At 41.9% G+C, this 23,889-nt stretch overlaps 3 protein-coding genes across 3 annotated transcripts; all 3 read right to left on the bottom strand.

Annotated features, from left to right (window-relative positions):
• Positions 1–446: 446 nt before the first annotated feature.
• LOC141013537 (neuronal acetylcholine receptor subunit alpha-9-II) lies at positions 447–5,977 on the bottom strand. Its single transcript, XM_073487292.1, has 6 exons — positions 5,868–5,977; positions 5,160–5,305; positions 3,525–3,679; positions 2,653–2,833; positions 1,943–2,294; positions 447–1,425 (listed from the first exon to the last, which is right to left on the bottom strand). The coding sequence occupies exons 1-6, from the start codon at positions 5,914–5,916 to the stop codon at positions 641–643; spliced, it is 1,668 nt and encodes a 555-aa protein (XP_073343393.1). The 5' UTR covers positions 5,917–5,977; the 3' UTR covers positions 447–640.
• A 2,628-nt stretch (positions 5,978–8,605) lies between these two features.
• ube2ka (ubiquitin-conjugating enzyme E2Ka (UBC1 homolog, yeast)) lies at positions 8,606–14,419 on the bottom strand. Its single transcript, XM_073487191.1, has 7 exons — positions 14,075–14,419; positions 13,370–13,463; positions 13,100–13,158; positions 12,903–12,985; positions 12,187–12,286; positions 10,019–10,147; positions 8,606–9,921 (listed from the first exon to the last, which is right to left on the bottom strand). Exons 1-7 carry the CDS (start codon positions 14,135–14,137, stop codon positions 9,847–9,849), a joined length of 603 nt encoding a protein of 200 aa, XP_073343292.1. The 5' UTR covers positions 14,138–14,419; the 3' UTR covers positions 8,606–9,846.
• A 2,234-nt stretch (positions 14,420–16,653) lies between these two features.
• klb (klotho beta) lies at positions 16,654–23,201 on the bottom strand. Its single transcript, XM_073486479.1, has 6 exons — positions 22,449–23,201; positions 20,621–21,134; positions 20,271–20,539; positions 19,915–20,171; positions 18,521–19,452; positions 16,654–17,078 (listed from the first exon to the last, which is right to left on the bottom strand). The coding sequence occupies exons 1-6, from the start codon at positions 23,199–23,201 to the stop codon at positions 16,654–16,656; spliced, it is 3,150 nt and encodes a 1,049-aa protein (XP_073342580.1).
• Positions 23,202–23,889: the final 688 nt, after the last annotated feature.

Genomic DNA, 23,889 nt, shown 5'->3' with positions numbered 1-23,889 from the left:
ATTAACTATTCACTGGATGATTTTGAACAGAAAAATGATTCTGTGGATGCAGAGCGTGCACTGACGCTGTAACTCTCAGCCCCGGGCGTCTGATTTCAGAGTAGTGAATAAGACATGTGCTGTCTCCACTGGTCATATTTTAACTTGACAGCAGATCCCCTTTATGTGTATTCAATGGTCAGATGATGAAGTACCCTGACATTAAAGCCATGATTGATGGGGATGGTAATCAGATGTACATTTACAACATGCTGTCAATAAAGATGGTAAGGGTGGTATGGGGAGCTAAGCAGCCAAAAGCTGAGTGGCAGCCAGCAGGACACAATTATTTTACAGACATCATTTGTTGTACCTAATGACCCTTTCATTATACGTTCTCCACATTGCCTGAATACTTTATTATATCAAACTTGTGGTGTTGTGTTTTAGATGAAGACTAAAGAAGGTAATGTTGTTATGTATAGGACAATTTGTTTATTTTTAAATCACTGTAATCTATACTGTTCTTAATACAGAAAAAGCCACAAAGTTCATATATTTTCATTGTACAACATGTTTATAAAACACAAAATAGTACCTTCTTTAGTACCTGACCCTAAAGAGTTCACCGAGTCAAATATTAAAAAGCAGCACCGCTCGTTCACGGTTTCTTTCCAATGATGAGGATGCTCATGAGGAAAACCATGATGAAGAAGATCCACATGAAGAATCTATCCATCACCTTAGCAATCTTCTTCCATTCTGCCCCTTTGGCGCATGTGGCCCTCTGCTCTCGGAAACAGTTGGCGATATATTCAACGTTGCGCACCAGCTTGGTGTCCACACCCGGTAAGCCACTGCCGTGGCTGCAGAACACACAGGGGCCAAAGGTCACAGTGGGGCCTGGAGGTGGAGGCTTTTTGTCTTCAGGGCAGCAGGGAAGCTTCTGATCTTCAGGGCAGCAGGGGACCTTCTGGTCTTCTTTACAGCAGTCACCTGTAGCTATTTTCCCATTAGAGCCTTCATATTTCCCCGGTGCATAGCTGGAGAGGTGGCTCCTGTCGTCTCTAGTGATGTGGTGCTGGGCTTTCACTCTGGGATGGTGTTGCGGCTTGGGGGTCTGAGGTCTGGGGTATTTGTGACTCTGCCAGTCCTGTTGGTTACTGTGGCTGCCTGGTTTACCATTCGCGTGAACATGGGAGCTGAGGTGCTGGTGACGGATGTCCTCCTGGGGGAAGTGGGAGGACGAGGAGGAGGAGGTGGGGGAGGTACAGTTCTCACCCACTTCATAAACAAAGAAAATCTTGGACATGTAGTCGATAATGAGGACTTTTGCCCAGTGGGGGACTGGTTTGGCTTCCGCACCGCAGAAGTGGATGTTCATGATGAAGATGGTGAGAGATGTGGAGGCTGTGACCATGGTCATGGTGGCAATATAGTACTTACCTGTACAAAAACAGATAGAAGTATGCTCTTAGAAAAAATGATTATTTGACTTTTGTTATAAATTGTCAACATTTTTATTTTGTTATCTGTGGAACTACCCTCACTGAGTAACTGCAACCAGAGCAATGGTTTAGTGTCAATGTAAGATTTTAGTTGAAAACATTTTACAAAATTATCAAAAATGATCAACAGAATGTGAAGAAATAACAGTTTTGATGTTATGACGTCTCTTATGACGTTGCAGATACATAAACTGAAGTCAGCGTGCTAACTAGGTAACCCCGCCTGTCCCGGTCCAAAGCTCCTGTGCTAGCGGTATAAAGACATACATTTCCCCACTAGCTGCATGGCTAACTGGGCTAACTAGCTAACAGCAGCTATAGTTAGCAGCAGTTAGCGGTTACTCTGGTGAAATGCTGCCCCCTATTCGGTTTGAGTATGAATTCGACAGGTGGCCCATTCTTACATATTGCACTTTTAACACTTCTTTGACACAATCCTAAACACACACTCTTACCTATAAGGGGCACACTCTCTGATGGAGGCATGCTCTCAGCCACCATTAGCTGGAAGACAGTAAGAGCCAGAAGAACCGTCACTCCGAGGGAAACCTTCTCCCCAGAGTCTGCAGGAAGGTAGAAACCCAGAGGAGCCAAGAAAGAGATGAGGAAGCATGGGAGGAGGAGGTTGAAGATGTAGAAGGAGGAGCGGCGCTGCAGGAGCACAGTGTAGGTGATGTCTGGGTACGGGTCGGAGCAACAGCCGTACATGATGACACTCTTGGTGGCAGGCATCCCATGACACTCCCACTCCACGTTCTCCACAAAGTCTGAAAGGTCACCACTGTCCATGCCCATAATGATGTCCACCTGGAATTAAAGGTGATGGATGAGGAGGTGTAGAGGAGGCACACAACCAGCTCCACCCACTGACATTTTCCAAGAAAAGACCAATTCAGCAAATGCATATAAACAGGTATGTATGACCACAGAAAGAGTATACTGTATGTGGCTGATCTCTTTTGCAAACTGACCAGTGTCAGTTACCCCCTCATGTAACCCACACAACCCAGACCTGAGTGACTCTTGTATAATTTACCTTAAGTAAACAGGCCTCATAAATCTAGGTGACACAGATCATCAACATCCGAAAAAGATGGATCAAGTGAACTGAGGTAGTTTTATCCTCCATAACATGACAAGTGAGTGCAGTCGCACGTGTTCAAACCTGGTTGCCATTGTAGGTCCAGGATCCAAAGGTCAGGTTACATTCCTGGCTGTCAAAGGGGAAGTAGGAGACGTCCACCACACAGGAGCTCTTGGTGATGGCAGGCGCATCCCAGGTTAGCTCTCCGTTGTAGCGCAGTCTCACGTTGGTGTCCATCGGCCCGGAGAAGTCATCGTCCGCTCTGAAGGAGAAAAAAGTTGGTTCAAATTGACAAGACGTGTTATTTGGCTGAATGGTACAGTCTGCTATTACAGAGGTTAGCATGGGACCTGGAGGTTGTTAGCTACGATCCAAAATAGAGTTACAAGTGTTTTGTTTGTATTTACTGTATATTGTATGAAGTGTGATTATATCAGGTGATTATACACAAATGAATATTAGATTCCATTTATGACAATAGATCCCCCTCAAGCCTACACACTAGACCTTTTTACTTACAATATAATATTTATACTACATATGCTATCATATATACAACTTGTGTACTAAACTACAAAAAACAGCATGTAGTTTATGCATAAAATTGTGTAATTTCTTGGGTTTTTTTTATCTGAATCTTCTACTTTGTTTTGCTGTATTTAAAATGTGCTGTGTTGACTAAATTTGTAAAAGAGTCATATTATTTGAGAAGATTATTAGTGTAAAAGTATAAATATAAACTCACAATTACTGAGATTAACGAAGCATCCTTGAGTTTTGTCATTAAGGCTGTGGAAGCGTGTAATCCTGCCTCTTGCAGGAACTGGCCTTTTAGGATGATGCTGCAGTAACACAGTGTTCTCTTGAACAGGCGGATGATTTGTTGATCTAAACACTATATACATGTAAATATAATGCATGTGCGTGTGTGTGTGTGTGACATACGGGCGTACTTGTTATAGAGGACGAGGTCGGGCCTCCACACCAGGCTGCTGGGGATGTGGATCACCTCCAGTCCATCATAGTCCTCTTTATTCCACTTCAGGTACGCATCATTCCATGTCTGTCTGATCCACAGGTAGGCGATCAGCACCTGGTTCCTCTCATCCTTGACACACACAGACACACAGACACACACACACACACACACACACGCACGCACACATGAACACACAACTGAATCATACTAAGAACAGCTTAAAGAGAGATCCTCCTGGTCTCCTTCTCATTTCACTGTTGCTCATTAACTCTCTATGAGCATTACGTGAACAGATGAAATCCAGACCTGTCCGTCAATATCAGCTGGCTGACGGGGGTGAGGGTGGGGGTGGTTTTTGGTATCATTGCCAGAGCTTCGCTGAAGCACCGAACCGAAGAAAACATAAACTCTTTGGGTAACAGGACACTCCAATGCACACACGTATTTGTTGTCTGGCCCTCACTGACAACCTGGTATACCACCGAGACATCACATTGAGGAGGAGAGCAGCTGTATCCTCCCTTCAACCACACACATCCAAACACACGTGCAAGTGCTAATTCATTGTGGGCTGACACAGCACTGAACCTGAACAGGAACCTGAGCCAGCTGAGTAACAGTAGGCTCGGCCTGTACAGCAGGAGGTCTGTCATTCATACTACAGAGTCTTCCTTTGGTCACTTCGGCCTCCTGTTAACACCTAATCTAAATTCAGCATCTTTTTGTTTTGGTTTATTGCATCTATGGTGTCAACTTAGGTATCTGCATGATCACCGCCAAATTAACGTCATCGGGGAATGAGTCGGTAGTTTTGCTGCAAGCATGAGTGCAGGTATGACTAATTGATTGCCAAGAAATGTTACGGTGAGTGACTATAGATTTTTTTCATGATGCTGTCATGAGGAATGAGCTCTTAGTCATCACTCAAAATAGTCACATATAAATTACCTCTTGGTCTTTAATAAGAACGTTGTGTGCAAGACGGATTCATCTGCAAAGGTACAAAAATACTAGAGAGATAATTTTAGAGATTCTTAAGCAAAGAAATGTGGTTAATTTTTGTGATGTAACCGTAATATACAGCACATACTGTATGATAGAAGCCCTGAGAGGCAAGAAAAAAAAATTCTGGCTGTCCATTTTGTAAGTCTGATCTAAATTGTTTTCTCTCCTGTGCTTATGACTTAGGAACAGGTGAAAAAAGTTTTACCAGAATGATCATTCTAAGTTAATTAAATTTCTGTGAAACAGGTGAAGGAAAATAAGTTAATAAGTTTTGCCAGGATCATTTTTTCATCCATGAAAACAGGTGGGAAAAGATTTGAGACATAATCGCTTTTTTCAACTGCCAAAACTTTTTTTTCCTCAATTTCACAGATGATTTCCTTTTTCCTGTTTCCAATTATTTTTCTCACCTGTTTCCACAGACTGACAAAAGTAAGTTAGAAAAATGATTCTGGTGAAACTTCTTCAAAACGCAGGAGAAAAAATGACTTAAAAAATGGATCATCCAATGTTATTTTTCTCACTTGCCTCTCTGGGCGTCCACAGTATGATGAGCATCAAGGAATTCAGATTTGTGGGATCCTGCTGGTGAGCTCATACTAACCATGTCTTTGATCTGAGAGAGGGTGATCTGTAAGGTGACGTTGAGGGCCAGGTCTGTGTCCTCGACAGGCCGCAGGGCGCTGGAATAATTCTCCATCAAGTCATTCAGAAGCTTGTGGGCGTAGTGACCCTCAGCCGACTGAGCCACTGGAGAGGGGAGAGAGGTGTGGTCATCAGTCGTTTACAAGTTTTTGACACAAAACCCTGGTGTTTTTTAATTAAGTTTGCAGCATACCTCTAAAATAAATAAGATAAATCTGTTGTCTGTTAATGTCACCACTATGGAGCCAAGGAAAACTGCATTTTCCTTCAGTTTTCCTTGTCATGACAAACTATCACATAAGTAATTATTTCATTTTTGTTTGGTCATTTCAATCCCCCGTACTGAATCTTTAAGAAAATGCGCCAAATTGGCATGGAAACTGTTTTAAATTGTTTTGTTTTTTTGATAATAAAATGTTGATACATAAGCAAACAAACGAGATCACTTTCGTAAGATTCTTTAGATTATTCGGTTAAATGCTTTGTTACATGCAAAATGTATCGTCAACATGACTGCTCTTTGATTTGTGCGTAATTACGCACACCCGGCCGTTTCTTTAATTAACCAAAGAAGCATGCGTGCGTAAGATTTAAACAGTATGACCTCTTTGACATCAACAACAGCAGCACAGCAACATTTTTATGCAAGCAGGAGCGTCTGACTCACCTTCAGGAAGCAGCATCGCCAGACAGATTATTGGGATCATCTTGAGCATTTCTGCACACCCCAAGAAGAAAAAGGAAAAGGGTAGCTGCGACAAGCAATCTAACGGTGCTTTGGTTTCATCCCTATCAGCCCTACATGATGCCCGTTCAACCCCAATTGAACTCAGTTGCAGATAGCGGGGCACCGTTTCATCTGCTCGTCCTCAGGCCAGCTCTTGCCGCTTGGCAGGGGAGGCAGCATGTCTGCTGACTGAGACAGGGAATAAAACTCCGGCTATCACATAGCAGCAGCAGACCGGGAGAAACAGGATGCCCAAACATCATCGCTGCCTCACCACACACTGGGCTATTCACCTGTCAGTCAAAGGCCTGCAGACAGGTGGGCTGTCGGCCTGCTCAAACAACATACAGCCAGGAAGATATGGACAAAAGGTTCAATCATTCAATCAGACAATCAATCAATCAATCAATCAGTTATTAAAATCATGACTGATTCTTTAGATGTGAAAATAAATAAATAACACCAGTCGTGATTGTTAATTTTACGTGACATAAAATGAGTGCACAGATTTTCATCGTGAGACAACTTGAAGGACTTAATGCAGGTTATCTTTTCCACATCAGAAGTTGCACATAAAAATATGTGTATGAACAGTTAAACTACTAATCTGAATGTTAATCATCCTTTTTGTTGAAGATATTGATGCACCAGTCTTCATTGATCATCCAGAGCCAGAAAAACAGGTTAATACCAGATATGAATGATAAATCATTTTCATAAAAATAAATATTAACATTATTTATACACCTATAAATTCCTGTGTGAGTTTTAATCTGAGAAAAATCAGCTGTTTAAAACATGTTGGATCTGGTAACCTGCAATGGCCGCACTAGTTTTTGACATTTTATAGACTGAAGAGTCATTCTGCTTGTAAGCAAAAACACTATCAGATGATAATCATTTTTTCAGGATGTGTTTCGATGAGTCACTGACACTATGATTAGATAATATTCAACGAACAAAACACAATATTTATCTGCCCTGTGAGACTGTGTAGCATAGTTGTAAACATAACTCATTAAAAAAGGATCACAGATCACTTACCAACAAAGCCATTACGCCTGCAGTTTCAGACATTTCCTCTATTTTAATGAGTGTTTTTTCTTTTCTTTTTTTTTCTGGTCCTGATGTTGTGTGGGCTTCTTGCAGACACACGGGAGTTAAACCGTGACAGGAGGGCTTATGGATTCATTAAAGAATAAACTTCAGTGAAAGAAGTGCTGAGGAAGCCACCCTAAAATGATCGCTTTACACTGGAAATACTGCCCTGCAGCAGAGTTATAAGTGTTAATCTAAACTTAACAAACCACATACAAGTGATTTCCCTTCAGGAATGTGACAGTTATGTCATAATAACACACAACAGAAGAGGCCACTGAAACCTAATAGATGATATTCAAACTGTGTAATGCGACTGTAGTCTAAGTGTACAACACTCATCAAAGTACAGTATTATTAACAACTCTTATTGTGTTACCATCTTTCTCTATTTATATATTCTTTATATCTATAGTGTGACATCTCTGTTCTATAAGGAGCCCCTCTAACATACCGGATTCCCCCCTCCGGGATCATATAGTATTTCTGATTCTGATATAATTCCCAGCAGCAATCCTGAGGGAGTCATCTTTTTCCAATGTGTCCAAACATTAAAATGAATCTGTGGCATCACTTGAAGAAAGTGTATCCAAGGAGGAGTCAGTCTTACAGAACCCTTTCACACTTTAATAATGCAACAAGTTATTTTATTGTGTGCATATTTTAATAGCAAAGAGATGTAATTATCTCAGTGCTGTTAGATGAGCCAGCGTGCTCTATATTCAGTCTCAGGTATTCAGCCTTATGTAGTACAGTCCTTTGCTCTGGGATGCTTGGAGCAGATCCAGATAGTAGATATACTAGCAAGATATGCCAACATCCAGTGGAATGATACAAAATGAGCTTTTATTGTTCTGGATGTCTGGGAAGCCTGAGGCTGGTTCAGTGGGGTGACCTGTACAGTTAAATCCTCCCCAATGTAGCCACCGAGGTCGTTTATTAGACCGACACCCCATATAGCTGTTGATTAGACGACATAAACACATCAGCGGCAGCTTTTCTCCTGTTTGGTGCGAGTATGCGGCGTTCAGATTAATGCCAGGGTTTCTTGGAGAGGTTCAGCATGGCACTACATGCTACCAAGCAGGCCATCTGTTGTTGTGCTCATTCTCAGTGTGCACACTATAAGCGAGGTGATCTGGACATTATGATAAGCGCCTGAATCACTTCCTTGTCGAGGCTCTGTATTGCTCAACGTAACACAACAGCAGTGCAAATCTACTGTTTGAGTCCAAAGTACTACTGTACAGAAATGCTAGCTCCTCTGCGTGCATTCTTTATCTAAATTGGCTTGCTCTATTTTCACTGCCGATGAAATTCCCCGTAGGTTCAATTTCTGTTGGTCTTGTAAATTCAGTGCCTCACCCTGGATTTTATGCAAATGTATGCACAGCAAAACAAGCGTATACACACATGTTGGATCCTAAACAACAGCACACATGAACAGTTACTCTATTTATCAATATTGTGACTGAGATTAAACTTAGATAAGAATCTGACTGTGACATACTAATTGAAACTATTCCAGTTGAGAAATATCACACAGAACTGCAAAGACACCACAGAAAGGACAGAGTGGATTAATTTACACAGACTTTAATATCTTTATTTACAGATGAATCATTTTGACATATTTATCTGTTGGCTTAGTTAACATGATGCAATATTTTTCAAACTCATTTTTCAACTATTTCCATCCAGACTTGTGACAGGTTGTATTAACGGCTTGACTTTTTTTTTTTTTTTCATTTTTCTTTTTGTTTGTTCTGTTTTGTCTCAGTTTAAAAACAAGAATCCAAATGTATTCCTGCAGGAGGCCGAAACCAAATAAAATTTTTAAAAAATGTGGGGAGAGGGAGAGGTGAAGTAAGCCGTGTCGAGAACAGGTGTGGGAGACTGGGCGCTGGGGTTTGCTGCAGGAGCTTTGGGTTCCTCAGACAGTTGAAGGGGGGGGGGGTACATGGCATGAAAATGAGTCTGGCTACTGTGTGAACACCTCAGTGACACTTTATGAGCTGGTGTCGAGAACAGGGAATAAGCCTTGTCCTACTCTGTGGTGGAGTATCTCCATATTTACTACCTGCTGCACTTTAGACTTCCCTTGAAAAGTTAAAATGACGGAACAAGACGATTGAAAGGGGTGTCGAAATTTCAATTTTCTGCTCATTTTAGAGTGCCCCACAAGTACTATTTTATTTTGTTGTATAGGGATGAGTGAAGGTAGTGATGTTGGATACACTCCAAGACCAAAGAGACCAATTTAAAAATGTGGTTAGTCTAGGACTTTGCTCAATCCCTGTTTAGAAAACCGGTCCAAAAGTATGTAAAAAACAAAAAAACAGGTCCAAAAGAGCCCCCTAGAATGGCTTGACTCTCTCCTACAAAAGGTTTCCACAAATCAAAGTAAATGCACTGCATAGGCAAGGATAAGCTGCTGACAGCCGCTTCTTGGACACAGCCAGGGAAGCTGGGGGAGACTGGCGGGCGAGGGCGGGGTCTTAAGTCTGGCATTCGCTTCAAAGGGGGTGAGATGTGGTTCAACTTCTGATTGTAGCGCTGAGTGGAATGTTGAATGAACTCAAAGAAACCAGAGATGAGAGCTCACAGAGCAACTGATTGGAGTGTGGTACAGCAGAGGTGATGAGCGGGGCAGAGAGATGTCACACAGAGGGGATAAAGGAGGGAGAAGGGTGGAGGTGAGGAGTCCACTGTGAAACACAGGGTGCGACAGAGGAAAAGACGCCTGGAGACAGAGGGAGGAGAGAGGGCGTGTATGTGTGAGGAGGAGAGATAGGGATCAAGAGGAAGATGGTGTCAAGATTCAGTTACTGAGCAGGAGCTCTGTCGCCGTCTCCACATCCCAGGATTTCGACGACAACGCCACTATTACTGCATTCTGGGAAAGAAAACAAAACCCATTCGGAAATCATTCAGTTTTATTCTGCAGCAGTACAATGCACAGTAGGGAAGGGTACAAGCAGAGAGACACTTACTTTTTCAAAGCCCATGGCACAGAGTTTGTCTATTTTGCGTGTGTACTCCGGACTGGAGACGGGAGCGCCTGCATAGACATGAGACCAGAGCCTCGCCGTCTGTTTGAACATCTCTGGGTTCTGCTTGTACTGTGTGATGAACACATGTGGAAAAACAACAGTGAGTTTGTGTGAAAGGGGTTCAGAATACCACTGTCAACAACTGAAACATTGTGATTTTCTACTTCGTTTGGATCCTCAAGCACATATTTGCCTACAAGCAGAAGCACTTAAGACCCCTTTCTACTATTTTGCACGTCACTGTGACGGTTAAACAGTCTGATTCTGTTTCCATGCTGTGTTTGTGTTCTTGAAATGTAACGCAGGTGTAGATTTTCTATCATCATAAACTATTAGCATTTAAACTGTTACATCAATAAAAAAAAATTAAAATTGATTTGGACTCAATATACCATATTTCAAATGATCATAAGGCAATACAACATTTAAATTAATTAAAAACCCTTAATCTTAAAAATGTTCATGTGGTTTTCTCAGTGCAGCTAGAGGCTCTATATTTGGCATTCAATAATAAAAGTAAACCATTTTATTTGAGAAAAATCACTGGACAGCTACAAAACAAAAACAATCTTACACCATACTGATTCTTATCCAGCCTTATTTTTTATCCTTAAAGTATGTTTCATTGGGATGTGGGTTGGTAAGCAGTAGATGACGGTTACTACACGAGGGATTACTGATAGTATGTAGGTGTTATAATGTGTTCAGTAGAGTAGGACAAACAGCTAGCTGCCTACACATGATATTTCAAAAGAGTTTCACATTACCTGCACTGCACTCAATATTGCTTAACATGTAACATCTAGCTGGTGTGGAGCACAGAAAAGAAGCCCAATGCATCAACCTATATGAGGACATTTAAGGTAACAATCCAGGGTCATGCACAGGTGAACCTGGCATAAAAACCAAGACGACCAAAACAACCGAGTTTTGTTCCAGGGACATTTGGCAAAAAATACAATTCTTCCTGAAATTTGTGAAATTTAATATGATAACACTGTAAAAATTACGCAACTTAATGTCTCTAATGTACAACTAGTTATCATGGAAACTCGTCAGTAAGGCTTTGATACATACTGCTAACAGGGCAGATGTGTGAGGTGTATATCATAATAGCATTTGCAAAGTCCACGATTGGAAGCCTGCCGAGCACTAATCTTTCTCTCTCAATCCTTCCTGTATGTCTTCACTTCCTATTGTCAATTTAAGGTATAAATCAGTTCCTGTTCCAAACACCACTCTTTCACAGCAGTCTAGGGCTTCAACTAACAGTTAATTTTATTATCTGTTAATGTTTTTCTCCATAAATCGTTTGGTACATAAAAAAAAAAAAAAAACGTATTTTGTTCAGCCAACAGTTCCTACATTATTAATATAATGTAAGACCATTAAAAAAGCCACAACATCTCACATTTGGGACAAGCCCAATCCACTTGATGGAAGTAGTAAACAGTTTGCCTTGGCAGGTGTGGTAGAATTAAATGATACATAATCATTTATTATGTCACTATCATTATATTATGTTGGGGATGAGTACTGGTGCTTAGAGAAGGTATTTACACATTCATGAATTTTGAGTCCCCAACCACAAGGACTGAGTTACTGATCTTGAAAGTGACTACGAGGGACTTTCAGTTTTTGTTGACTCTAGCAGCCAATCAGTGCTTGCTGTTGTAAAGATCTTTGCTAGAGCGTGCCGGTGGCGCGTGCATTTGTTTTGGAAGCGAGTGACAGAGAGACTATATAAAAATAGCAGTGTTTTCGCTGATGGTCTCGTCTGCTGTTACAGGTCATTTATAATCATCAGAGGAATCACGAGACACGTTTCATAAACACTTAAAAGTTCCTCGTAGTCACTTTAAACACTGTCATAATGAGTTGGGAGTTCTTGGCATAATCATTTCAGAAAACAGCTAACTGTAGTTGAAGCTTTTACAACCAGAAAACATTTGATCTATATCACAACACCACAATAAACCGATTCCTAGAAGATATCAGGTGTCAGGTGACAATGAGTACATTATTATATTTATGTGTTATTCTGCTTGAAAAAGTAGAAATGAATATCCATAATACATTTTTCAACATAAATACACATGCAAACCCACCTGATTGGCTACCACTGCGTCCTGTGGATCATCTGGTTCTGCGGCTGCCAATAAGGCTTGTAGTGACAAGAGGACCGTCCTCAGCGTCATCGCTGCTGCCCTGAAAGAACATACAGGTGACACAAAAACAAAGTCAACTACTACTACTACAGGTGCATTTCCTCAAAAGTTTCTGTTATTGCATGGGAGTGATGGAAGTATATTTTAATACCTAACATGATAGTGGACCAGCTAGTTTAAATACCTCTGATCTAAAGTGCTTTTCACTCTGCACTTAGCCCGAGACTAAGAAAGCTGTTTGAAAGCAGACGTCACTACAGGCTCGGGGAAACTGTGCTGTGTTTTTCACAACCTTTTGGCATTTTATAGACCACAAGATTAATCATGAAAATAATCAGCAGATTACTCGAAAATGAAAATAATGATTAGTTGAAGCCCTAGCCTGAACACACACATCATTGTATATAAAAATTGGGATTAATGATAATAACTAATGCTTTCCAAATCATCCTCGGGCTCACTCACCTATTTAACTTTGTTGTACCTACCTTTATATGTTGTACTGTGATGAGGTGGAGTTTGGATTGTGCACAGTTTTAAAGCTAGCATTAGAGGCTTTGGTAGGGGAAACATTAATTACACGGCTAGAAGAGTATTTCGTGATGGATGTACGATGGATGAAGAATGTTAGGAATGCTTTCCACACATTCACTCACCACTGGTCTTTGAGAATGTCCAGACATATTGCACCTGTGACTGAGCTGATGTTGGGATGCCAGATCTTCGTGATAAACCGCACCTGAGGGACGGAGAAAGTCATCTGCGGATTAGCACGGTAATAGAACATTTCTACAGGCAATATCCAGAAGGAAAGGGATGATTATCAGTAACAATGAGAGTAATGAATCCCTACCTTGGGTGGATTGAATGGATACGTCTCTGGAATTTTAATTTCTAGTTGATATCTACCCCCTGGAAGAAATGAGAGTATCCACAATGACAAAGTTGTTTCAAGAAAGAAGCAAATTGTTTTAATTGACATTATTAAGGATTAAAAGCCCCTTGAGATAGTTAGTTGGTGAGGCCTCGACAAAAATCAAGTTGCTGTCAGTGACTCCCAATGTCACAAAACGAAATTGTGCAACCATGCAGATAGGTTAGTGTGGCTAAATGAGCCCCTCACCTTCATACGGTGTGTCAGGTGGCCCTGCTATCTCCCCTTTAAGTTCTGTGAAGTTCTCATCCACCAGATCCACCTTTATCTGGTTTTTGCTCGTCTGAATGGGTGAAAAGGCAGAGAAGCATTTTAACTTCAGCAGACAGGCTGCAAAGTGTTAAGCTAGCTCGCTGTCAAACTCAAACCTGCCTATGCAGCATAAGTTGACACCCCCCCGCAGCATTAGCCAAAGTTGACCTCAACTTGTTGCACACATCTTACGGATCTACACACAATATGTCCTCTAGTGTAAGCTTAGAGTAATCTATGTAGATCCTGGAGGACAAATATGAGAGACAATCTTATAGTACTACACGCGGATAACAGCAGACTGTCTGTGCTAACACAGCTAGCTTGGCTACCATAGAAGGCATGGTAAGCGTTAGCAATACGAACTAAATGCTTTCTACTAATGCTTCCACAACCTGATACTGCTCGCTAACAACAGTAAGATCCTTTGGTTTAACTTCCCCTCAGTGGCACATTAATAGCTAGCGCTATTAGCTGTCTGGAGCCGGATGCACTACCGTGTCTGATAGTTAGCTAAAGCTAGCAGCTTGCTGGTTAGAAAGCTGACAGCTGAGGCAGCGACGCGTCATTCAGATTCAGCCTCGGAGCCACAGAAAGGAAACGCGAAAGCGGCAACATTAACTGGCAAACGTGACGACCAACCTCTTCGCTTTTGAGCACCTCCTTGAATTCCCGTTTTATCCTCTGAACTGCGATGTTGGCCATGGTTCCCCCGTGTTCCCGTCCGGTTGGGGCCTCGCCGCCGTCCGACCTGACTAGCTAGCTTCGCTCTGCCTACAGTCGCTCGGCACTTTTTGGATACAACCTCAAAAAACAACCTCTGTAACGTTGTTCGCCGTGAGTGCCGTCAGTCCCGGGTATCACCGTGAGGGTATGACTCGTTAAAAAGAGCTCAGCGTGTGTCTATCATCTCAAATGTGTAACAACACAATGGTTGGTGGGACTGAAAACATTTTAATACCAAACTGCATGCAGTCTGGAGGAGAGGGGGTCATGTGATCTGTATTGCCATCCTGAGCACCTTCTCCCATTGGCTGGTGTGTTCATGATGATTAATTTATTATTAATATCAGCATTATTATTGTTATTAACGTTACAACCATGTGATGTCTTTAAGGGTAGTTTACATTGGGAAAAAAAAGGTTAAATTGCCATTTTTTTTAACACGTTTTAATGCAAAATACAAGTGATCTCGGAGCTAAACTAAAAAGTAAACAGGGTTTCACACAGTGACTGGCAGGTTACATATGAGCGTGACCATATGATCACTTTATTTTAGTTAAAAAATGCTTTACAATGAAGTTAGGCAACACTTTTCTAATGTAGAGCCCGACCGATATTATCATCCGTTATCGGCCTATCACAGATATATCGGTATCAGTGTGTATTTTGCCCGACGTGTTGATGTGAAAACTTATTTTTACAGTCTGTCACATTTCTAGTGTCAGTGAGTTGTTATTTTGGAAAATAAAGTTTGATGTTAAAGTCTAAAATATCCCGCCTATTGGCCGATATATCGATATCATAATGTCTTTATTCCCTTGGCCCAAAAAATAAGGTATCGATCAGGCTCTGGTCTAAAGTACATCAGCCTGTCACATGCAGTCCTGTGAACATGAAGCGTGAGTTGCTTTATATTATTGTAGTAAACTGAAATCAATCTTATTTTGTCTGATGATCCCACTTTAACCAGTTAAACTTTTTACAAAACCAGTTAAAACAGTCAAAAAATGTTCTTGGATGAAGTTAGGCAGCCCTTCTGTAAAACAGTTATCAAGTCTAAAGTGTGTATCAGATGCAGCAACTCAAGCTATTTAGTCCAAGTCTCAAGAAGTCTCAAGATTTCGGTCTAATAATGGTTTTATTGGCCAATTTATGGAACCGGTTCAAAAAGTATGATAATGACTTGTATTTGTATTATAACTGATAGCCAGTGAAATAAATGTAATAATAAAAACAAGAGTTTTGTTGAAGCTCATTTATTTCTTCAATATTTTTTTTAATGTAAATTTTAAACTGCGAAATACTGACAGCCAGACTGAATTAGTTTTTTTTAAAGTTTAATTTTTATTTAACTTAAAACATCAAATGAGCACAGACAAGTCATTCAAGTCATCTTAAATCAAGTCCTGAGTCTTTAAAGTCCAAGTCAAGTCTCAAGTCATCAGAAGTGACTCGAGGAGACTCAAGTCCACATCTGTGGATGCAGTCTTGTGAATATGGAGAGAAAGTTGCTTTCCATTTGCAGCAGTAAACAGCAAGCAATAATCCTCATGAAACCAGTGTGTCCATTACTAATGTACAGATCAAAGGTGAAAGTCATGGGGTATGTGCTGCTGAAGACACATAAAGAGAAAATGTGAGTTAAAAGAAAATCCTGTACTCTTAATAGACTAGAAAATCCTCAGAGAAGCACGTTAGAAGAACAATTAAGACACAGCCCTGCCTACTGGTTAAAGGGGATGGAGATGCAGTCATCTAGATGTGTTACATGCTTAGCTGTACTCTCAGCAGTCTACGGTCACAAACATCGCTGGACAGATAACATGGTGCTTTATGGTATTTTTCTTATTTTCAACAAAGGGCGGCCGTGTTTCACTTAATTTCATCAGAGCTGCAAACTGTGACACTAGAGGGCGTCATTGTCACATGGAGATTCAAACCGTCCGTGGCAAATCGCAAACGTGTGGTGTTTGAATAAAGTGGATACCACTTGAAAATATGTCAAAACTTCATACAAACACAATCCAAAAGCAAATCTGAGCTAAACTTAACATATAAAACATATTTTAGTCTGATCTAGACACTTTATTACAGCACTAGATTAATGGCATTGACATATTTTCTGCACACTGGAGGTCAAAGGTGAGGTGAGCAAATAGGTAAAGCATTTCTTCCCCTTTAAAGTAAACCATAGATATCACATAATCAAATACATGAGTCAGCAGAGTCTGTTGCCACCTCATGGTCATTTAACTGTAGAAACATACAAACAAAATTGCTTTAACAATTCTTCTCACCCATTACCCTCTATCTTAATAACCCTTTGTTACAGTGAAATGGATGGAGACGCTTTCTCTTGACAGTAATTGTTAATAAGCTCATCACACATTTGTCTGAAGCACAGATACAAGCAATATACGACCAGACACAATTATAGATTAATCTCCGTCTCTCACACACAGTTTCTCTGCTATATTACACTGTCACTGTCTCTTCAGTTAGCACTTAACACGTGGACATGAGCACACAGGGACCCCCTCCCTTCTCCTCCTCCTGTTCATCCTGTTCACCCCCCTCCTCCTGTCTCTTGTTTGGTTTCTCTTGGTGACGATGACAAAGATGATGAGCGCTGCCAACATAACCGCTGTTATTAGGAGGCAGCCTCCAAACACCAGCATGGCTTTGTTCTTGAACATCCACGCACACGCAGAGCAAGGTTCATGACGCTCACTAGACCTGCAGGTCTGCGTGGTGTTATCCTCAGGGAAACCGCCACGACTGATGATCTCTTTGTAGAGAGCGACGGAGGCTTTGGCTTTGGATTGGTGGTGGGTTGAGGTGAAGAGGCCAAACTGAGGGACGTGTCGATCTTGCAGCTTCCACACGTAGAAGCCCTGCAGGTTTACTCGATCTAACTGTCGAGCTGGAGACAAATACAATAAAGGAGTTTAAAAAACAACCAAATGTTAAAAAATACATGCCCACTATCAGAAAACAGCACCTGTATATTTACACAGAGGTGCTGTTAGGGCCATAAAGGGCAAAGTATGAACACAGCACTGATAAACATTGTCACTGTACTGTTTTTCTCTCCCCTCCTCTCTCTTATTATGGTCTTCCTGGTTTCTCATTAAGTCTAGGTTTTATAATAGGAAGCAATATGACCATAAAACCTGTACTGTGTGTGTAGGTGTGTCTATACCTCAACGCCCTGAACACTGAACATTTTGTTCCTACTGAGACACATGATCACACAAAACATTCTGGATCAGAGGACCATCAGATATTAGCAGAATGATGGAGATGAAGGATCTAAAAATGTACATGGTTGAGTAGTAACGGATTACATGTAATCAGGATTTAAAAAAATAAGTAACTATAATCAACCCAGGTTTTGGATTACGTCTTTTGAATCTGGCAATTTTAAGATTATGAAACTTTTTTCGTGATAACCAATACTCTATCAACCCACAAAAAAACCAATAATGAATAGTGCCCCTCTTGTGATGTGAGAGCAAAGTTCTCCAATGTGGCCTTTGGTTAAAAAAACAGCAACAACAAAAACTTAAAGGAGACCCATTATGCTTTTTCGTTTTTTTCCTTTCCTTCAGTGTTTTATTGGTTCGTGTGCATGTAAATTATCTTGAAAGTTAAAAAGGTCAAAGTCCACACCAACAGAAGCTCCTCTCTCCCACAGAAAACACTGCTCCTGAAACGCCTCGTCAGCAGTCCCGCCTTTAATTCCGTGACTTTGTGACATCACACATTTGTATAATTTATGCATAGCAGCTAATTTGGCAGGTACAAATTTATTTAGCACAGCTGCTCCGTTGTTGTTAGCAGTGCAGGGTCAGGCATGTGTGGGCTGACCAATCAGAGCATTCAGGAGGGAGGCCTTAAAGAGACAGGAGCTAAAACAGAGCGCGAGGGGGAATACAGAGCTGCAGCACTGGACAGTATGAGACAACTGATGTGTTTTTTTGAGCACAAAAGTATTTAAACCTATTCTAGTAGTATAACGAAATAAAATTATGAACCTGAAGATGAGCATTATATGTCTTCTTTAAGCAAAATTAGCATCCCATGTGTTGTAGTACACCTGTAGTTTGCTGTGTTTGTAAGATTAAACATTTTTTGAGTGATGATTATTTTTTAGATATTTCAATAATTTAATATTTTTCAGTCTGAGGGCAATATTTTCAATGTTTGGCTTGAAAGTAATCCAAATTTATTTAGATTAGATTAGAGATTTTTTGTAATCCAATGGATTATGTTACTAATTACAAAAAAATGCCATGTAAATTGTATTTAGTAACTGACTACATGTCAAATAATCTGACCCAACCCTGAAAATGTATGCCCCACCTTTAAAAGCCTCCTGCAGATAACTCTTGACAAAGTGTTGCCTGAGTTTGTCCTCCACAGGAGCCTGGTCATCAATCCCACTGGCTGAGACGATGATGGGCAGAGCCCTTCCGTATCTCTGGCTCACCCAGTTCAGGGTCTTCCTCAGGCCCCAGGGCACAAGAGCCAGCCCCAGACTGGACGAGGGCCAGGTGGGATCAGAAAGAATCAGACAGCCATGATCTGGGGGTTGTTTCTGCTGAGAACTGGCCTGTGTGTTGGGATACGGAGAGACCAAACGGGTGGTGAAATGATTCAGTGCGATAAAACTCAACGCCCCTCTCAGCTCCTCCCTCTCAGTCTCAGTGAAGTTAGGAAGAGGGGATCCACGGAGGCCCATCACTCCAGCTCTCTCCTCCAGGTATGCCTTCATTTCTTGTGGGTAGTCCCTCTTGCTGTGTTTCTCCTCATATCTAGTCCCCAGCAGTGGGTCTAAGAAGCGACCAAGTTCAAACAAGAGGAACCTCTGTGCTGCTGCTGTATGTGAGTCCAGGAAGGGGTTTGCAGGTTCGGCCCAGTCGGCGTGTAAAGCAAGCGACACCAGTGCTCTCTGTTGACTCGAGTGTTCCCTCTCATACAGCCTCCAGGCTTTCGCGTGGGCCAGAAGAAGGTTATGAGCTGCCTGATGTTTCTCTATCGCACTAGAATAAACATCTACCAGTCTGTTTGGTTCATTGATGGTGATCCAGTATGGAACCCAGGACCCCAACTCCTGGTAGCACAGTGCTGCATATTCCTGAAACACCTCCACTGTGCTGTAGTTGAGCCAACCACCAGAGGCATGCAGTGGACCAGGCAAGCCCAGGTTTGGAGCTCTGTGTGTGGGGTAGTAGAGAATCACGACAGCCTTCATGTCAAGCTTCTTGAGCTCGGTCAGGACACAGCGGTAGTACCTTTAAGATGTTATAGAACCAGGAGGTAATAAATGAAGACACAAAGAGAGACTGAGTCAAATGTCTTTAAATTCATCTAAATCTGGCTAAAATCTATGGTGTGGATCAGGTAATATAACCTTATGGAACAAGCTTATATTGACATATACTGGAAAAATATAATGTAATATATTAAAAGTACATTTTAAGTACTTAAGTAAAACTAACTTAAAATAAACTTAAGCATCAAAAGTAAATTTCTGTTAGAACATGTACTTAAGTATCAAAAGTGTAAGTAAAAGTAAATGATACACACAGTATGTTTACATGTATATACATATATATATATATATATTAGATCTACATATATGAAAAATATATTTTGTTGCGTAAGGGTAATATTTTCTAATTGAATTGCTGAACCGGGTTAAATTTGGGAAGACTGAAGTGGAAGTCCATGTTTGTGTGTTTGTGTATTTCTACCTCAGAGCTTCAGTGTTCACATTAGAGAGGTCTCCCTGGGGTAAAATCAGAGACCAGTTCAGGGCAAAGCGGTAGTGAGATGCCCCAGTGGGCTCAAACAGGCGAAGATGACTGCGAATGGCCAAGTAGTCAGTGCACTGGGCTTGTCTGGTGTGGACCGTCGCCCCTGGGACTGGACGCAGTGATCTGTCCCCTGTCAGGTTCCAGCTGTACAAATGGGTGTCGGTAAACTGTGGTGAGAAAGGGTGGAAGTGGACCTACAATAACAAAACAGACATAAAAGAAGATCAGAGTGAATATAGTCATTAGTTTAATTTTGTCTTTGCTGTAAAATCTCAGATTCTCTGTCTTCATACCTGTAAAGTGGAGTCAGCAACACCCCAGTGAAAGTCGCAGGGGAACCGGCCTCTGATCTCTTTGTCTCTTTTATCACTGGGGAAACCATTATCAGCAACAACATGTCTGTAGTACTGAGCAGAGGTCTTGGGGGTCCTGGTTCGGTTTGGTTGGCTGAAATCGATGTAGAAAAGGCCTCGCCTGACAGTGAAGCCATTATTCCACTCAAATCCATCCACCAATGACCAGGCAGAGTAGCCAAACACCTGCACACCATCAAACTTGACAGCTGTAAAAGAAAACATAACAATAAAGAGTGGATAGAGTTTTTACATTGTCTTTATTTAATTTGGTTCACCTTTTCTCTTACCTTGCAGGACCTGGTTGATAAACCTCTTCATCAGGTAGATGGCCACTGTGTCCTCCTTTCCCACACTGGCTTCAGAAAACCAGCCTGCCTCAGCCACCAGCACCCTCGGGTCCCCATACTCCAGCTTTATCCAGCCCAGTACACGCCTCAGGTCTGGGGTCACAGTCAGACCGTACTGGACCAGGCCCCGGCCCAGACGGAGGTTGTTGGGCCCGAACGACAGAGCGAAAAAGTCAGCTGTTGCCTGCACCCAGAGCTTCTCCTCAGGGGAGAATATGGGCAAGAGGGCTCCATGCTTGATTTTTAAGGAGGCTGGGTAGTCCCCATCACCAAAGATGGGGTTGGCAAACCAGCCGAGGACAGCCTCCATTGACTGCTGGCAAAGCTCAACGTTATCGGCTGTGGCTTGACCTCTTTGAGGCTCAACCCAGTGGGATCCCAGAACAATGGATACTTTACCCTTCTGAGCTGGACGGAAGTGGGTGTTGTAGGTGTGCCATGCTTTGGCGTGTGCCTGGAAATCACACAGCAGACACAGTACTATGATGTATTGTACTGTAGTCGACAACATAATCACAACAGTACAATAGGACTTTTTCACAGCAGATATTTTGACGTCCCCCAAACACCTGAAATAGTTCACTCCTCCAGTGATCCGAGCTCCCAGTCTAGACAGGTTTGTTTGGAGTATGAACTAAACATATTACCCTTTCCAAGATATAAATCTATTTTAAAATGTTTAAAGTAAGTCGTCATTTTTAACTAACTTTCTGTCCGCTTTGCAGTTAGAAAGCCCCTCCCTTCTCTCTATATCACCACACTTGCACAACTCCTTTCTTTTTTTTTTTGAGGCAGCTTTCTTTGCCTCTTTCTTTTCTGCAAGCATTTTTCATCACTTGGCCTGTTTGGTAGTGTAATCCGTCACCAGGAGCGCTGGAATTGGAAGCTTTACTTGTTCCCTGATGCCGGTGTGGGTACCAGACCAGGAGGATCTTGCTCTCTACGTTTTCATGAGCAGACAGGACCATCTCTTTACAGAATTGTCCATCCTGATTGGATAAAGTGGGAATATAGAGCTCTTTAATACTTATTTTAATATGAAAATAACGCTTACAGCAGCTTTAATTAACATCTGAAACCACATTTTTTACTTCAGCTTCAGCTACTGTACTAAACAAAACATAATAAGCAACAAACAAATGAGGAGACATGAGCTCCTTAGCGGAGGTAATAGGGTAATCATGAAAACAATCTATTAGGCACCAGAGAATTACTATTTGCTCATGCTATCTGCACAGTGTTAGCTGTACACATACCATCTGTGCTTTGACAGGCTTACTGCGTTACGGTGAGGGATTATTAATGAGGCGTATCTCCATGACTTCCTGTCACACACTGTTTCTCTCCAGTACAAAAGTGCTGATGTGGTGGACTTTGACCTCAGTGTCTGTTTAAGTGTCCTGTTTACTGGTCACAAACCTGCCAGAATAAAATATGAGCAACTTGTCATCGAGAAAACGAGTGTTAAGGTTTTGCACTTGGCTGCACTGTTTTATATACTACAAATCAAACCTCATCGTCTTTATTGATTTAATTTGATTGCAACAAAATATATCAGAGCACTGGAGCAGTCTGTGTTTGCTTCACCGCCTTCTGACCTCAAAATCGTTGGAGGATTCAAACATCATAAACTGATACTGCTGGAGAAGTTCAAAGTTTACACAGAGTCTATATCGTCAGAGGAATTTTTCATGTACTGTCATTTACAGCCCAAGCAGATAAAGCACAGTATATCACACTGTATATTAGTACACCCTGTCTAACTTACCCTGATCAGGTTGTGGGCCACAATGAGAGAGCCAGCAGGACCCCCTGTTTCTCCAGGAGCATGCACACCTGTCCCATACCCCTGCACAGCCACCAGGTATGGATTATGCATGGTGAGCCAGTACCTAACGCGGCTCCCGAATGTGCGGAAACAAAATGCAGCATACTCCTCAAACAGTCCCACTACTGTGTCATTTTTCCAGCCTCCATAGCGCTCCTGTAGGACTTGTGGCAGGTCCCAGTGATAGAGAGTGACCATGGGCTCAATTCTCTTGTCCAGTAGCCTCTCTATGAGACGGCTGTAATGCTCCACGGCAGCTGTATTGGGCTGACCTCTGGCATCCCCATCAGGAAAGAGTCTGGGCCAGGACAGAGAGAAAGTGTATGATCTCACACCGAGATACTCCAGTGCCTCCACATCTTCTTCCCAGTGAGCGTAGCTGTCACTAACCGCATCGGCAGTGACAGCACTGACAGAGTGGGTGAAGTGGTCCCAGATGGACGGGCCTTTCCCCTCCTGGTCCCAGGCTCCCTCTGTCTGGAAGGCAGACGTCCCCGAACCCCAAAGGAACCCTGAAGGGAAGTTGTCTTGAAGGAAAGACTGGCCTTTTAAGATGGGGTCTGGCTTAGGCTGCTGCCAAATCTTCCTGCCATCCCCAAGAGAAGAGGCAGCCTTGTTCCAACCACACGCCACCAACAACAGGAGAGAGAGTAAGAGCCACTGACAAGTGGGAGGCGAAGGATGGTTCAGCATCGTGAAGGAGTAGCTTCAGAAATTAACTTGAAGATGGTGGCTTGTGTCAGTCAGAGCAATTGCCCTGTTGAGTATCATAAATCCACGCTGATCCATGATGGTGGAGAGTGATCACAGAAACATCTGAAGCTTGGAGGTGCCGCAGTATCCATCTGGCAACCTGGTCAGACTTCCCTATCTCTCCCTCAGTGTACTTGTGCTCCCACTCAGCTCCTCCCTCCCTCATAATGTCAACACATACAAAGGTTGACTCATATCCACATCTGTATTATTTTCACATTTGAGTTTCCAATGAAATGTTTTCACCTGCGACTCCATAAACACTCCGTCATCCGTCAATTATATATAAAAAAAGAGCCTTTAAACGAGAGGACCAGCACTTCAGAGGATATTACTGAGCTATTCCTGAGAGGACACACACACACACACACACACACACACGAACATTCCTGTGTCAATAATTAGCTTGTACTCTGATCTTAGCTCCATGACTCCAAGAAGTAGCTCACAATGCAGTCTGTTTCCAACAAACACATACAGTGTTTTTGGACCTCTTTAATTAGGTTTGCCTGTGCTGAAAAACAACAAGCATCACTTTGGAGTTAATTAATTAAATTTTTCCAATATGAATTCACATGATCAACAGACATTGAGGACATTTATTGCAAAAGAGGGAACGATGAGAATC

Source organism: Pagrus major, chromosome 18, assembly GCF_040436345.1.
Source record: "Pagrus major chromosome 18, Pma_NU_1.0".
NCBI classification, from domain to species: domain Eukaryota; kingdom Metazoa; phylum Chordata; class Actinopteri; order Spariformes; family Sparidae; genus Pagrus; species Pagrus major.
The sequence above is the reverse complement of the archived record's forward strand: the minus strand, read 5'-3'. Positions and strand labels throughout refer to the sequence as shown.